At 42.0% G+C, this 17,642-nt stretch overlaps 1 protein-coding gene and 1 long non-coding RNA gene across 2 annotated transcripts; both read right to left on the minus strand.

The window, feature by feature from the left end:
• Window positions 1-2,628: 2,628 nt before the first annotated feature.
• On the minus strand, window positions 2,629-3,801 carry LOC118947101 (uncharacterized). The gene is made up of 3 exons (XR_016495030.1): window positions 3,714-3,801; window positions 2,928-3,380; window positions 2,629-2,803 (listed from the first exon to the last, which is right to left on the minus strand). It is a non-coding gene; the product is annotated as an uncharacterized LOC118947101 (long non-coding RNA).
• A 6,482-nt stretch (window positions 3,802-10,283) lies between these two features.
• LOC110499824 (E3 ubiquitin-protein ligase TRIM16) lies at window positions 10,284-17,037 on the minus strand. Its single transcript, XM_090230870.1, has 6 exons — window positions 16,339-17,037; window positions 15,820-15,915; window positions 13,056-13,289; window positions 12,432-12,591; window positions 12,247-12,306; window positions 10,284-12,015 (listed from the first exon to the last, which is right to left on the minus strand). Exons 1-6 carry the CDS (start codon window positions 16,933-16,935, stop codon window positions 11,501-11,503), a joined length of 1,662 nt encoding a protein of 553 aa, XP_090086996.1. The 5' UTR covers window positions 16,936-17,037; the 3' UTR covers window positions 10,284-11,500.
• Between the last annotated feature and the right edge of the window lie 605 nt (window positions 17,038-17,642).

Consider the following 17,642-nt stretch of genomic DNA (forward strand, 5'->3'; position numbering starts at 1 on the left):
CACCTGCAATATCAGTTCTGTTATACTCACAGACAATATTTTGACAGTTTTGGAAACTTTAGAGTGTTTTCTATCCTAATCTGTCAATTATATGCATATTCTAGCATCTGGTCCTGAGAAATAGGCCGTTTACTTTGGGAAACGTTATTTTTCCAAAAATAAAAATAGTGCGTAAATCTTCGTATATTTGCACTCACGAGACTCCCAGTTACACAATAAATGTTTGTTTTGTTCCATAAAGACTTTCTGTATATTCTGATTGTCTTTATATCCAAAAACCTCCATTTGGTTGGCGCGTTTTGTTCAGTAATTCCACAGGCTCGTGAGGTCACGACGGGCAGACGAAAATTCTAAATATTATCCATAAAGTTCGCAAAAACATGTCAAACATTTTTTATAATCAATCCTCAGGTTGTTTTTTTACAATAAATAAATGATAATATTTCAACCGGCCTTTTCATTAGAGAGAAAAATGTGTTCCTCCCAGAGCGAGCGCATAAAAAAATTAAAGGACACCACTGATGCAATGTGATCATTCTCGCTTATTTTTCAGAATAAAAGTCAAACTATATCTAAAGACTGGTCACACCTTGGGGAAGCCATAGGGAAAGGAATCTGGGTTATACTCACAGACAATATTTTGACAGTTTTGGAAACTTTAGTGTGTTTTCTATCTTAATCTGTCAATTATATGCATATTCTAGCTTCTGGGCATGAGAAATATGCAGTTTAATTTGGGCACGTTTTTCATCCAAATATCACAATACTGCCACGGTGACCCCACAGTAATCAGATCACGGTGACCCCACCGTAATCAGATCACGGTGACCCCACAGTAATCAGATCACGGTGACCCCACAGTAATCAGATTTATAGAATATCTATCCAATGTGGAAGCAAAGGTGTGATCAACGGTGACGTCCTCAACAACGGTGACGTCCTCAACAACGGTGACGTCCTCAACAACGGTGACGTCCTCAACAACGGTGACGTCCTCAACAACGGTGACGTCCTCAACAACGGTGACGTCTTCTACAATGGAGACGTCTTCTACAATGGTGACGTCCTCAACAATGGTGACGTCCTCTACAATGGTGACGCCCTCAACAATGGTGACGTAACGGTGACGTCTGACGTTCAGGGGAACAGTGGGTTAACTGTCTTGTTCAGGGGAACAGTGGGTTAACTGTCTTGTTCAGGGGAACAGTGGGTTAACTGCCTTGTTCAGGGGAACAGTGGGTTAACTGTCTTGTTCAGGGGAACAGTGGGTTAACTGCCTTGTTCAGGGGAACAGTGGGTTAACTGCCTTGCTCAGGGGAACAGTGGGTTAACTGCCTTGCTCAGGGGAACAGTGGGTTAACTGCCTTGCTCAGGGGAACAGTGGGTTAACTGCCTTGTTCAGGGGAACAGTGGGTTAACTGCCTTGTTCAGGGGAACAGTGGGTTAACTGCCTTGTTCAGGGGAACAGTGGGTTAACTGCCTTGTTCAGGGAACAGTGGGTTAACTGCCTTGTTCAGAGGAACAGTGGGTTAACTGCCTTGTTCAGGGGAACAGTGGGTTAACTGCCTTGTTCAGGGGAACAGTGGGTTAACTGCCTTGTTCAGGGGAACAGTGGGTTAACTGCCTTGTTCAGGGGAACAGTGGGTTAACTGCCTTGTTCAGGGGAACAGTGGGTTAACTGCCTTGTTCAGGGAACAGTGGGTTAACTGCCTTGTTCAGAGGAACAGTGGGTTAACTGCCTTGTTCAGGGGAAGAACAACAGATGTCTACCTTGTCAGCTCGGGGATTCGATCAAACAACATTCAATCAAACAACAACGCTCTAACCACCACGCTACCTGCCACACGGCCCAACACTCTAACCACTACGCTACCTGCAGCACGGCCCAACGCTCTAACCACCACGCTACCTGCCCAACACTCTAACCACTACGCTACCTGCCCCACGGCCCAACGCTCTAACCACCACGCTACCTGCCCAACACACTAACTACTACGCTACCTGCCCCACGGCCCAACGCTCTAACCACTACGCTACCTGCCCAACACTCTAACCACTACGCTACCTGCCCAACGCTCTAACCACTACGCTACCTGCCCAACACTCTAACCACTACGCTACCTGCCCAACGCTCTAACCACTACGCTACCTGCCCAACACTCTAACCACTACGCTACCTGCCCAACGCTCTAACCACTACGCTACCTGCCACCCCAATAATAATAAAATACTTGGCTGTTTCACCTGGTCGTTGTTTCTCAGAGGCACCAGGTAAATGTGTTTCATAGACACCTGATGCCTCTTCAAAAGGCAGGATGATGGTAGACTGATGGACGCCACGTTGGCAAAGGTGTCTTCGTTCTCCTCATTGGCCTGATTTATTTCAGACAGCTGTATGTCATTCCTGTCCCTCACCATTTCCTCCACTGTCCTCTCCCGCTGGTCAGTATATCATTCCTGTCCCTCACCATTTCCTCCACTGTCCTCTCCTGCTGGTCAGTATATCATTCCTGTCCCTCAGCATTTCCTCCACTGTCCTCTCCTGCTGGTCAGTATATCATTCCTGTCCCTCACCATTTCCTCCACTGTCCTCTCCCGCTGATCAGTATATCATTCCTGTCCCTCAAAATTTCCTCCACTGTCCTCTCCTGCTGGTCAGTATATCATTCCTGTCCCTCACCATTTCCTCCACTGTCCTCTCCTGCTGGTCAGTATATCATTCCTGTCCCTCACCATTTCCTCCACTGTCCTCTCCTGCTGGTCAGTCAGCACACGATCACCACCATGGGGTCTTCTGTCTATTCTGAGGGTAGAACAGAGTTTACTGTCAATAGATCCTACTGGAACAATCCTGGAACATGTTGACATGCATTACAATATGTCATTTCCTGTAAAGGTAAAGCATAGTGCACATCCTGCTGACTTACCGCTTTTCTTAGTGAAATGTTCTCATGATGGAATTTGCCAGTTGATCTTTTCAGATTGGGGTGAACTAATGTGTCGGCCTCTGTCATGGTAAGACCTCTGTTGACCACATGATCAACGACGATGGACCGGACTTCATTAGATACAACAGTTCCCTGCCGCCTGCCTCCATCTCTCTGATGTCCACCTCTCTGAGGGCTCCTTAGAGAGGGCTTCATGTTTTGAGTTTGTACTAAGAGTTGTGAAATGTAGCTTTCCTTCTCTACTCCTCACAAATGTAAAAGCATTGGATTGGTGTTGACATGGGGTAGAGGGAGTTTACATAAACCAGTCATTTCCTTTAAATCCATGAAGGGAAGTGGACAAGTTCACACTTAGAAAGGAGAGATAATTGTTACACACCCCATGTGTTCTGATAACTACAGGAATGAAACCAGATTGAGGTTGTCTGCTTTCTATACACACACACACACACACACACACACACAGAGAGAAAGAGAGAACAAGTTAGTCTGGAGGGACGAGAGATTCGACGCTGAGCTACCGCAGTGTCAGTGGCTATAAGTCCCGGCCGGCATGTTGAGCTCAATCGGTTAAGATATTATTGCATCAAGATAAACAACGGGTCAGATGGCGACTAGAACAACTGTTCAATAGCTAAACGGCCCAAGATCCAGCAAGTCAGAATCTTTAAGTCATTTGAGTCAGGTGGCAATTACCCGAAGTCAAATGGTTGTCTAAATGAATTCAGAATTCAAGAAGTCAAAAGCAAATGTCTCTTTATATACCTTTTTGATTCTGCTCCAGATCGCGTCAGTGTTCCCTCTGTCAGACACAAGACATCAATGACACAACAGTCCATATAAGCGCTTCTGCTTAAGGCAGAGCTTTACTCTAATAGCAGTGTTTCTAACAGCTTCTCCCATTCGTCAGGAGTATCCTCAGTGTGCGGGGTTGGTGTTTGTTGATACCAGTCTATTGGGGTGGATGGTTGGATGGCGCCATCTTCTGGTGATTGAGTCCAATCCGGTAGTTCCATTGATGCCGATTGGGTTATTGGTAAAGGGGACAATGGGGCCAGGGGGGCAAGGGGGAGATCCATTTGGCATTTCACTACAGATGTATATATCATAGAAGAGTGTTATTGTTTTTAGGCCAGCTGTTATTAGTCAAGATGTTTGTGTTTTTAATGTAATATGTAATTGGTGTACTGTATGTAGAACCATAGTGAAGACCAGTATGGACTATCAATACAGGTACTGTATGTAGAACCATAGTAAAGACCAGTATGGACTATCAATACAGGTACTGTATGTAGAACCATAGTAAAGACCAGTATGGACTATCAATACAGATACTGTATGTAGAACCATAGTAAAGACCAGTATGGACTATCAATACAGGTACTGTATGTAGAACCATAGTAAAGACCAGTATGGACTATCAATACAGATACTGTATGTAGAACCATAGTAAAGACCAGTATGGACTATCAATACAGGTACTGTATGTAGAACCATAGTAAAGACCAGTATGGACTATCAATACAGATACTGTATGTAGAACCATAGTAAAGACCAGTATGGACTATCAATACAGATACTGTATATAGAACCATAGTAAAGACCAGTATGGACTATCAATACAGGTACTGTATGTAGAACCATAGTAAAGACCAGTATGGACTATCAATACAGGTACTGTATGTAGAACCATAGTAAAGACCAGTATGGACTATCAATACAGATACTGTATGTAGAACCATAGTAAAGACCAGTATGGACTATCAATACAGGTACTGTATGTAGAACCATAGTAAAGACCAGTATGGACTATCAATACAGGTACTGTATGTAGAACCATAGTAAAGACCAGTATGGACTATCAATACAGGTACTGTATGTAGAACCATAGTAAAGACCAGTATGGACTATCAATACAGGTACTGTATGTAGAACCATAGTAAAGACCAGTATGGACTATCAATACAGATACTGTATGTAGAACCATAGTAAAGACCAGTATGGACTATCAATACAGGTACTGTATGTAGAACCATAGTAAAGACCAGTATGGACTATCAATACAGATACTGTATGTAGAACCATAGTAAAGACCAGTATGGACTATCAATACAGGTACTGTATGTAGAACCATAGTAAAGACCAGTATGGACTATCAATACAGGTACTGTATGTAGAACCATAGTAAAGACCAGTATGGACTATCAATACAGATACTGTATGTAGAACCATAGTAAAGACCAGTATGGACTATCAATACAGGTACTGTATGTAGAACCATAGTAAAGACCAGTATGGACTATCAATACAGATACTGTATGTAGAACCATAGTAAAGACCAGTATGGACTATCAATACAGGTACTGTATGTAGAACCATAGTAAAGACCAGTATGGACTATCAATACAGATACTGTATGTAGAACCATAGTAAAGACCAGTATGGACTATCAATACAGATACTGTATGTAGAACCATAGTAAAGACCAGTATGGACTATCAATACAGGTACTGTATGTAGAACCATAGTAAAGACCAGTATGGACTATCAATACAGGTACTGTATGTAGAACCATAGTAAAGACCAGTATGGACTATCAATACAGATACTGTATGTAGAACCATAGTAAAGACCAGTATGGACTATCAATACAGGTACTGTATGTAGAACCATAGTAAAGACCAGTATGGACTATCAATACAGGTACTGTATGTAGAACCATAGTAAAGACCAGTATGGACTATCAATACAGGTACTGTATGTAGAACCATAGTAAAGACCAGTATGGACTATCAATACAGATACTGTATGTAGAACCATAGTAAAGACCAGTATGGACTATCAATACAGGTACTGTATGTAGAACCATAGTAAAGACCAGTATGGACTATCAATACAGATACTGTATGTAGAACCATAGTAAAGACCAGTATGGACTATCAATACAGGTACTGTATGTAGAACCATAGTAAAGACCAGTATGGACTATCAATACAGATACTGTATGTAGAACCATAGTAAAGACCAGTATGGACTATCAATACAGATACTGTATGTAGAACCATAGTAAAGACCAGTATGGACTATCAATACAGGTACTGTATGTAGAACCATAGTAAAGACCAGTATGGACTATCAATACAGGTACTGTATGTAGAACCATAGTAAAGACCAGTATGGACTATCAATACAGATACTGTATGTAGAACCATAGTAAAGACCAGTATGGACTATCAATACAGGTACTGTATGTAGAACCATAGTAAAGACCAGTATGGACTATCAATACAGATACTGTATGTAGAACCATAGTAAAGACCAGTATGGACTATCAATACAGATACTGTATGTAGAACCATAGTAAAGACCAGTATGGACTATCAATACAGGTACTGTATGTAGAACCATAGTAAAGACCAGTATGGACTATCAATACAGATACTGTATGTAGAACCATAGTAAAGACCAGTATGGACTATCAATACAGGTACTGTATGTAGAACCATAGTAAAGACCAGTATGGACTATCAATACAGATACTGTATGTAGAACCATAGTAAAGACCAGTATGGACTATCAATACAGATACTGTATGTAGAACCATAGTAAAGACCAGTATGGACTATCAATACAGATACTGTATGTAGAACCATAGTAAAGACCAGTATGGACTATCAATACAGGTACTGTATGTAGAACCATAGTAAAGACCAGTATGGACTATCAATACAGGTACTGTATGTAGAACCATAGTAAAGACCAGTATGGACTATCAATACAGGTACTGTATGTAGAACCATAGTAAAGACCAGTATGGACTATCAATACAGGTACTGTAGTAGAACCATAGTAAAGACCAGTATGGACTATCAATACAGATACTGTATGTAGAACCATAGTAAAGACCAGTATGGACTATCAATACAGGTACTGTATGTAGAACCATAGTAAAGACCAGTATGGACTATCAATACAGGTACTGTATGTAGAACCATAGTAAAGACCAGTATGGACTATCAATACAGATACTGTATGTAGAACCATAGTAAAGACCAGTATGGACTATCAATACAGGTACTGTATGTAGAACCATAGTAAAGACCAGTATGGACTATCAATACAGGTACTGTATGTAGAACCATAGTAAAGACCAGTATGGACTATCAATACAGGTACTGTATGTAGAACCATAGTAAAGACCAGTATGGACTATCAATACAGATACTGTATGTAGAACCATAGTAAAGACCAGTATGGACTATCAATACAGATACTGTATGTAGAACCATAGTAAAGACCAGTATGGACTATCAATACAGATACTGTATGTAGAACCATAGTAAAGACCAGTATGGACTATCAATACAGGTACTGTATGTAGAACCATAGTAAAGACCAGTATGGACTATCAATACAGGTACTGTATGTAGAACCATAGTAAAGACCAGTATGGACTATCAATACAGGTACTGTATGTAGAACCATAGTAAAGACCAGTATGGACTATCAATACAGGTACTGTATGTAGAACCATAGTAAAGACCAGTATGGACTATCAATACAGGTACTGTATGTAGAACCATAGTAAAGACCAGTATGGACTATCAATACAGATACTGTATGTAGAACCATAGTAAAGACCAGTATGGACTATCAATACAGATACTGTATGTAGAACCATAGTAAAGACCAGTATGGACTATCAATACAGGTACTGTATGTAGAACCATAGTAAAGACCAGTATGGACTATCAATACAGGTACTGTATGTAGAACCATAGTAAAGACCAGTATGGACTATCAATACAGATACTGTATGTAGAACCATAGTAAAGACCAGTATGGACTATCAATACAGGTACTGTATGTAGAACCATAGTAAAGACCAGTATGGACTATCAATACAGGTACTGTATGTAGAACCATAGTAAAGACCAGTATGGACTATCAATACAGGTACTGTATGTAGAACCATAGTAAAGACCAGTATGGACTATCAATACAGATACTGTATGTAGAACCATAGTAAAGACCAGTATGGACTATCAATACAGGTACTGTATGTAGAACCATAGTAAAGACCAGTATGGACTATCAATACAGATACTGTATGTAGAACCATAGTAAAGACCAGTATGGACTATCAATACAGGTACTGTATGTAGAACCATAGTAAAGACCAGTATGGACTATCAATACAGATACTGTATGTAGAACCATAGTAAAGACCAGTATGGACTATCAATACAGATACTGTATGTAGAACCATAGTAAAGACCAGTATGGACTATCAATACAGGTACTGTATGTAGAACCATAGTAAAGACCAGTATGGACTATCAATACAGGTACTGTATGTAGAACCATAGTAAAGACCAGTATGGACTATCAATACAGATACTGTATGTAGAACCATAGTAAAGACCAGTATGGACTATCAATACAGGTACTGTATGTAGAACCATAGTAAAGACCAGTATGGACTATCAATACAGATACTGTATGTAGAACCATAGTAAAGACCAGTATGGACTATCAATACAGATACTGTATGTAGAACCATAGTAAAGACCAGTATGGACTATCAATACAGGTACTGTATGTAGAACCATAGTAAAGACCAGTATGGACTATCAATACAGATACTGTATGTAGAACCATAGTAAAGACCAGTATGGACTATCAATACAGGTACTGTATGTAGAACCATAGTAAAGACCAGTATGGACTATCAATACAGATACTGTATGTAGAACCATAGTAAAGACCAGTATGGACTATCAATACAGATACTGTATGTAGAACCATAGTAAAGACCAGTATGGACTATCAATACAGATACTGTATGTAGAACCATAGTAAAGACCAGTATGGACTATCAATACAGGTACTGTATGTAGAACCATAGTAAAGACCAGTATGGACTATCAATACAGGTACTGTATGTAGAACCATAGTAAAGACCAGTATGGACTATCAATACAGGTACTGTATGTAGAACCATAGTAAAGACCAGTATGGACTATCAATACAGGTACTGTAGTAGAACCATAGTAAAGACCAGTATGGACTATCAATACAGATACTGTATGTAGAACCATAGTAAAGACCAGTATGGACTATCAATACAGGTACTGTATGTAGAACCATAGTAAAGACCAGTATGGACTATCAATACAGGTACTGTATGTAGAACCATAGTAAAGACCAGTATGGACTATCAATACAGATACTGTATGTAGAACCATAGTAAAGACCAGTATGGACTATCAATACAGGTACTGTATGTAGAACCATAGTAAAGACCAGTATGGACTATCAATACAGGTACTGTATGTAGAACCATAGTAAAGACCAGTATGGACTATCAATACAGGTACTGTATGTAGAACCATAGTAAAGACCAGTATGGACTATCAATACAGATACTGTATGTAGAACCATAGTAAAGACCAGTATGGACTATCAATACAGATACTGTATGTAGAACCATAGTAAAGACCAGTATGGACTATCAATACAGATACTGTATGTAGAACCATAGTAAAGACCAGTATGGACTATCAATACAGGTACTGTATGTAGAACCATAGTAAAGACCAGTATGGACTATCAATACAGGTACTGTATGTAGAACCATAGTAAAGACCAGTATGGACTATCAATACAGGTACTGTATGTAGAACCATAGTAAAGACCAGTATGGACTATCAATACAGGTACTGTATGTAGAACCATAGTAAAGACCAGTATGGACTATCAATACAGGTACTGTATGTAGAACCATAGTAAAGACCAGTATGGACTATCAATACAGATACTGTATGTAGAACCATAGTAAAGACCAGTATGGACTATCAATACAGGTACTGTATGTAGAACCATAGTAAAGACCAGTATGGACTATCAATACAAAGTGACCATTTAGAATGAGGCCCAGTTCAATGAGAGGAAGTCTTAACAGAACTGGGGGATGACAGACAGGAAGTGGGCGGGTGGAGATCTAATATATTGTTGTATCAAACACTAAAGCATGATATTGTAATAAATCTACACCCTATTCCCTACGTAGAACACTACTTTAGACCTGGTCAGAAGCACCGTAGTGCACTACGTAGGGAATAGGGAACCATTTGGAACAGAGACAGTAATTCCCCTGAACATCTTCCTCTTCCTCATCTGGTTTCTTGAACAGCCCTTCACTCCTCCCCTCTTCCTCCCCTCCTCCCTTTTCATTCTATTCTAACAGCCACACCACTAGCTCACCTCCACACAATACATTTACAAGTTAAAGACACACCTTGGAATAAATAACAAAGGAAAACTATTACTAGATGAAGTTGAGCGTTTTTTATTATTTCCCATCACCATAAATCATATTTAATCACTGAACAGTAGCAGACCTAACTTCATCTGTTCCTGACTCTGGATAGTGGATTAAAAAGACCATCAATCTCCAATGATATTAAAGTACTATTCTGAACATTACTGATATACTGAGTGGCAAGTCAAGATATCTGCTGGTTTTATTGTTTGGTCAACAGCACCACCTGCTGGACAGGTTTAATGTTGCTGGACTGAGCAGTATGGGAGGATGAAAGATGACACATTTAGGGCCGGTTTCCTGGACATCTACATTGAACATACTGTTTAGTCCAGGACTAGGATTCATCTGTGTCTGGGAAACCAGACCATATAGTTTAGTAGAAAGTAAGTGATACCAGCTTGTAGTGGGCTGACTAGTCCTGAATTGTCCTTTAGTTCCTGGACCATTTTCCATGCAGCTCCAGGTGACAGAGAACACATCAATTAGGACCGAGCCAACAAGCTGATCAATGATACTGAGGAGAATTACATAGAGACAGAGAACCAACTGAGAAAACATATCAATGGTTCTGAATGACAACCAATATACATCAACACCAGACATCATGATTCATGGAAATGTACAAGATTAAAACATTGTATTGAATTTTAATTAATAACAAATCAGTTTACAGTTTAACCAGCTCAGCTATAGACTACACCAGCATGACTAGTATCTATGTGGACCCTACTACAGTTTAACCAGCTCAGCTATAGACTACACCAGCATGACTAGTATCTATGTGGACCCTACTACAGTTTAACCAGCTCAGCTATAGACTACACCAGCATGACTAGTATCTATGTGGACCCTACTACAGTTTAACCAGCTCAGCTATAGACTACACCAGCATGACTAGTATCTATGTGGACCCTACTACAGTTTAACCAGCTCAGCTATAGACTACACCAGCATGACTAGTATCTATGTGGACCCTACTACAGTTTAACCAGCTCAGCTATAGACTACACCAGCATGACTAGTATCTATGTGGACCCTACTACAGTTTAACCAGCTCAGCTATAGACTACACCAGCATGACTAGTATCTATGTGGACCCTACTACAGTTTAACCAGCTCAGCTATAGACTACACCAGCATGACTAGTATCTATGTGGACCCTACTACAGTTTAACCAGCTCAGCTATAGACTACACCAGCATGACTAGTATCTATGTGGACCCTACTACAGTTTAACTAGCTCAGCAGTACCATTGAGCCTAAACCCAGGATAGAGGGGCTGAGTGAATGTGGTCTGGACTCTGTGGAGGAGGGTCATTGTGTCAGAGACACTGTAGAAGGACAGAGTACCTGCCTTGTGATCCAGGTACACTCCTACTCTGGAGGACTGAGGGCCTGATACTTTAGTCTCAACATTATTGTGTCTGAAACAATAACCACCTCTATAGTAATATAAACTCCAGGACTTGTTATTGAATCCAAATCCACCATCATTACCTCTCTCTGTTCTGCTGATATCTTTATATGAGACTGCTGTAACAACATAACCAGTCCACTCCACCTCCCAGTAACAGCGTCCAGACAGACCCTCTCTACACAGAACCTGCCTGTATTTGGTGAATCTGTCTGGATGGTCAGGATATGGTTGGACTTGGCCTGTACAGGTCACCTTTCTGTTCCCTTCAGACAGAGAGAGGAGTGTGTCTGCTGTGTTTGGGTCCAGTGTGAGCTGACAGGAATCTAGGAGAAGAGCAGAGACCAATGAGGGGAGTCAGAACAATAAGTTAAGTCAGATACTGTATCTACCCTGTCTTTGATTAGAGCACAGCAGAGATCAAATCAGAGAAATATGAGGAGTCAGATAGATACCCAGTCTTTGATTAGATCTACTATTGCTATATATTTCTAGAGGGATTGTTAGGAGTGTCAGTAAAAAGAGACTGTTAGTTACTTCACAATAAAGAGACTCACATTGTAACAACTGTTCTCTGGTCTTGGGCTCTGGAGGCAGTACAACATCCACTATATTCACTACAGACACACAAACACATTGACAGAGAGAGGGAATGTTATCATCAGACCATATTCCACATGTATATGACTAGTAGGGAACTTTCAATGGTCTAAAGTTGATGTTCTTATTGTTTTCAACACACCTGTAGTGGAGATCTTGGTCCATTCTCCTTTAAGGAAGTCTTCTAGTTTCTCTCTCAGTTCAGACACAGTCTTACTCACATCTCCAAAGTACTGAAGAGGACGGACAACGATGCTGGGTAAGTCTGAAGATACACTGATACTGGAGAGAGACTGATAACTCTGGAGAGAGAGAGAGAGAGAGACTGATAACTCTGGAGAGAGAGAGAGAGAGAGAGAGAGACTGATAACTCTGGAGAGAGAGAGAGAGAGAGACTGATACCTCTGGAGAGAGAGAGAGAGAGAGAGACTGATACCTCTGGAGAGAGAGAGAGAGAGACTGATAACTCTGGAGAGAGAGAGAGAGAGAGAGACTGATACCTCTGGAGAGAGAGAGAGAGAGAGAGAGACGGACAGAGAGAGAGAGAGGGACGGACAGAGAGAGAGAGAGGGACGGACAGAGAGACGGACAGAGAGAGAGAGAGGGACGGACAGAGAGAGAGAGAGACGGACAGAGAGAGGGACGGACAGAGAGAGAGAGAGAGGGACGGACAGAGAGAGAGACAGACAGGACAACATAATGATTGAGATGAATAGTTTCACATGAAGTTAATTTCATATCACATGTAACAAGACAGTTTAGTTACCTGGAGGAAATGGATGTGATCCTCTGTGTGTGAGAGCTGCTCCAGCTCAGTGCTTCTCTTCCTCAGCTCAGCTATCTCCTGCTTCAGTTGCTCCAGGAGTCCTTCAGCTTGACTCACTTGAGCCTTCTCTTGGGCTCTGATCAGCTCCTTCACCTCAGAGCTCCTTCTCTCAATGGAGCGGATCAGCTCAGTAAAGATCTGATCACTGTCCTCCACTGCTGACTGTGCAGAGCGCTGGAGAGAGAGAGAGAGAGAGAGAGAGACGGAGAGAGAGAGATAGAGACAGAGTGAGACAGTAGGTTCAGTAGTCTATCTGCACCTCATTGAGTCAGACCTCTGCCACCCTGCTCTCCAGGTCCACCAGGCCTTGTCCTCCCTCCTGGACAGACAGGTACAGAACACCTCTTGGTCCTGCTCTACTCTCCTCCCTCCTGGATAGACAGGTACAGAACACCTCTTGGTCCTGCTCTACTCTCCTCCCTCCTGGACAGACAGGTACAGAACACCTCTTGGTCCTGCTCTACTGTCCTCCCTCCTGGACAGACAGGTACAGAACACCTATTGGTCCTGCTCTACTCTCCTCCCTCCTGGACAGACAGGTACAGAACACCTCTTGGTCCTGCTCTACTCTCCTCCCTCCTGGACAGACAGGTACAGAACACCTCTTGGTCCTGCTCTACTCTCCTCCCTCCTGGACAGACAGGTACAGAACACCTCTTGGTCCTGCTCTACTCTCCTCCCTCCTGGACAGACAGGTACAGAACACCTCTTGGTCCTGCTCTACTCTCCTCCCTCCTGGACAGACAGGTACAGAACACCTCTTGGTCCTGCTCTACTCTCCTCCCTCCTGGACAGACAGGTACAGAACACCTCTTGGTCCTGTTCTACTCTCCTCCCTCCTGAACAGACAGGTACAGAACACCTCTTGGTCCTGCTCTACTCTCCTCCCTCCTGGACAGACAGGTACAGAACACCTCTTGGTCCTACTCTACTCTCCTTCCTCCTGGACAGACAGGTACAGAACACCTCTTGGTCAAATCAAATCAAATGTATTTATATAGCCCTTCGTACATCAGGTGATATCTCAAAGTGCTGTACAGAAACCCCAGACAGCAAGCAATGCAGGTGTAGAAGCACGGTGGCTAGGAAAAACTCCCTAGAAAGGCCAAAACCTAGGAAGAAACCTAGAGAGGAACCAGGCTGTGGGGTGGCCAGTCCTCTTATATATATATATATATATCATATCATCATCTTGGACCAAGAGGTTTTCTGTACCTGTCTCACTATCATGGAATATCCCTCTCTCTCCGGCCACACAGACCCCCCGGGGTTAACTAGATATTATCTGTGTCATTTATAGCCTGGCACAGATAGTAAAACTACATTAAATACAACGTTAACTAGATATTATCTGTGTCATTTATAGCCTGGCACAGATAGTAAAACTACATTAAATACAACGTTAACTAGATATTATCTGTGTCATTTATAGCCTGGCACAGATAGTAAAACTACATTAAATACAACGTTAACTAGATATTATCTGTGTCATTTATAGCCTGGCACAGATAGTAAAACTACATTAAATACAACGTTAACTAGATATTATCTGTGTCATTTATAGCCTGGCACAGATAGTAACACTACATTAAATACAACGTTAACTAGATATCATCGCCACATAACTTATGTCGAATTTAAAAGACACCGTTACCGTTAGTAACGTCTGTTACACTGTAACTTACAGGCAGCCTCACATAAAAACCTATTGGTTAACAAAGCTTTGATTATGACCAAAGTCTATAGTAGTGAAAACTCTCTCTCTCTATTCTAACTTACCACACATTCACATCACTGCCTCGACATGAATGTGTCCTGTCAGAGCCGTTTCCTGTCCGTTAACTGTTAACAGTCTCGAGCCACAGCTTAACCAATGAGCTACAAGGAGGACTGACAGTCACGAGCGGTGCAGCAGCCTCTGCAGCAGCAGCCTCCCCCGGGTCCTAGTGCCCGCCCGGTAAGACGGTTAAGATGCGATGGAACGGTTGACGGAGAGAAAATAAATCACAGAGAAAATATATTGACTGATATATTGAATTGTTTAGGGAAGCTTTAGCTTTGGCTTTAATACATTCTGAAAATACTTGAAAACCAAAAGAGAAAAGAATAGTAGCCCTCCTCAGGAACAACAAAACCCTCACAGACCAACTTCTTCTTCTATGATATAATGGAGGTCCTCAAACCAACGTTAAAGGTGCATGGCGCCACCTACTGTTCTGGAGTGTTTTCAATCACAGTTTACACCACTCTAAATCCTCCTACCTAACTCAGTACTTCTGAGAAAATAAAAGAGTCCTACTAACTTCTAATAGACCCTCCCCCATCCCCCAAATCCCTTCCAAGTGTAATGTTTACTGTTCATTTCTGATTGTTTATTTCACTTTTGTTTATTGTCTATTTCACTTGCTTTGGCAATGTAAACATATATTTCCATGCCAATAAAGCCCTATGAATTTAATTCAATTGAGAGAGAGACAGTTCCATTTTAATGTATAGGGGACATGAGTCGTCATGGTTACTCATGGTTATGTGATGAGGCAGGCCAGTTGGTCACATGAACCAGTCTATTCTCTGAAAGGGGTCCAGACAGCCTGTTCCCTCCCAACAGTGGGGTCAGTGGGATTGGATAGGGGCCCCTCTCTCCCTCTCTCTGACTGGAGGAGAGAAGTGAAATGGTGTGTCTCCTCTGGTCAACAATACTCACCTTGAGAGACTCCACAGCCTGTTGGAGCTCCTTCAGCTCCTTCTCTCTCTCCTGGAATCTCTGCTGGACCTTCTGCTGACTCATCCCCAGCTGCCTCTGTGGAGAATCACTCTTCAATGAGCTATCAAGCTTTATTAGTCCAGTAGATCAATAGTATATTAATGTGACATAGGACCCATAGAGAGGAAGGTCTACAATCCTGAGGAAGTCCCTTTACAATATTATATTATGTTGCTATGTGAATGATTATAGTTTTTATGGTAGGCCTACATGTATCAAGGGGTTGAGACTGAACTTTGGACTCATAAAAGGCCATTCAGAATGATAATAGTGTTTGACTTTAGAAAATGGTGATACATTTGGAGAATCTGGGTTAACATATCTATATACTCAAGGTTTGTGTTCATATTTGTGGATCCATTTCATTTGAATGATCTCATATTCAAACAGATTTAGTTCCTACTGTATCTTTAATTCCTTGTTTATCAGACAGTCACCAACAAGTTGTTCTGGTCTTACCTGTTTCGCAGTCCTCTCTGCCTCAGCTGACACTGTATCATGGCCTTTATGTTCATCCATCACACACAGCAGACAGATACACTGCTGATCGGTACGACAGTAAACCTCCAGCAGTTTGTCATGATGAGAGCAGATCTTCTCCTGTAGTTGTGCGGTGGCTTTGACCAGCTTGTGCTTCTTCAAAGCAGGAGATTCATAGTGAGGTTGGAGGTGAGTCTCACAGTAAGAGGCCAGACATGCCAGACAGGACATGAGGGCTTTCTGCTTTCTGGTCCCAGTGCAGACATCGCACGCCACATCTCCAGGTCCAGCATAGCACAGAGCAGGAGGGGGAGCAGCCTGGAGTCCCATCTTCCTCAGTTTCTCAACCACCTCAGCCAACATGTTATTTTTCCTCAGATTAGGCCTTGGAGTGTAAGTCTCTCTGCACTGAGGACAGCTATAGACCCCTTTCAGAACATCCTGATCCCAGCAGCCCTCAATACAGCTCCTACAGTAACTGTGTCCACAGGGAATAGTGACCGGCTCCTTCAGTAGATCCAGACAGACAGAACAACAGAACTGGTCTTGGTCCAGCAGAACTCCCTGATGAGCCATTTGGACGGTTGTTCACTCTCTCACAGACCGACGACACAGAGACTCAGATCAGTTTCGTTTCCTCAGAAGAGAGTTTGTGGGAGGGGGAGGGACTTCCTGGTTCTGCCAGAGGGGTGAGGTTAGAAGGAGGGAGGGGTTAGATGAATGGAGGAAGAGAGAGAGGAACTGCATGCAACAGCAAGAGGGAGACAAATAGTTTTGTTCCAAGGTTAGAGCCCTTAACATGGAACAAATGACATAATGAATCTTAAAATGTGAGTTGTTAGAATATGTGAAGGGTAACAGTTTCTATGAAGTACGTATGTATCATTATTTTAATGACCTTTATAATGCCTTATAATGCACCTATGTGTTGTAATTCATCAATAAGGCCTGATTAGGTGTGGTATATTAGTGGTAGATGTTGAGTCTCCATTATTGCTCTATTTGGTAGTGGTAGTGGGGTGGTAGATGTCTAGTCTCCCTTACGGCTCTAATCTGTTAGTGGTAGATGTCTATTCTCCCTTATGGCTCTAATCTGTTAGTGGTAGATGTCTAGTCTCCCTTACGGCTCTAATCTGTTAGTGGTAGATGTCTATTCTCCCTTACGGCTCTAATCTGAAAGTGGTAGTGGGGTGGTAGATGTCTAGCCTCCCTTACGGCTCTAATCTGTTAGTGGTAGATGTCTAGTCTCCCTTACAGCTCTAATCTGAAAGTGGTAGTGGGGT

Source organism: Oncorhynchus mykiss, chromosome 4, assembly GCF_057628025.1.
Source record: "Oncorhynchus mykiss isolate SJ-2025 chromosome 4, ASM5762802v1, whole genome shotgun sequence".
Lineage (NCBI taxonomy): Eukaryota > Metazoa > Chordata > Actinopteri > Salmoniformes > Salmonidae > Oncorhynchus > Oncorhynchus mykiss.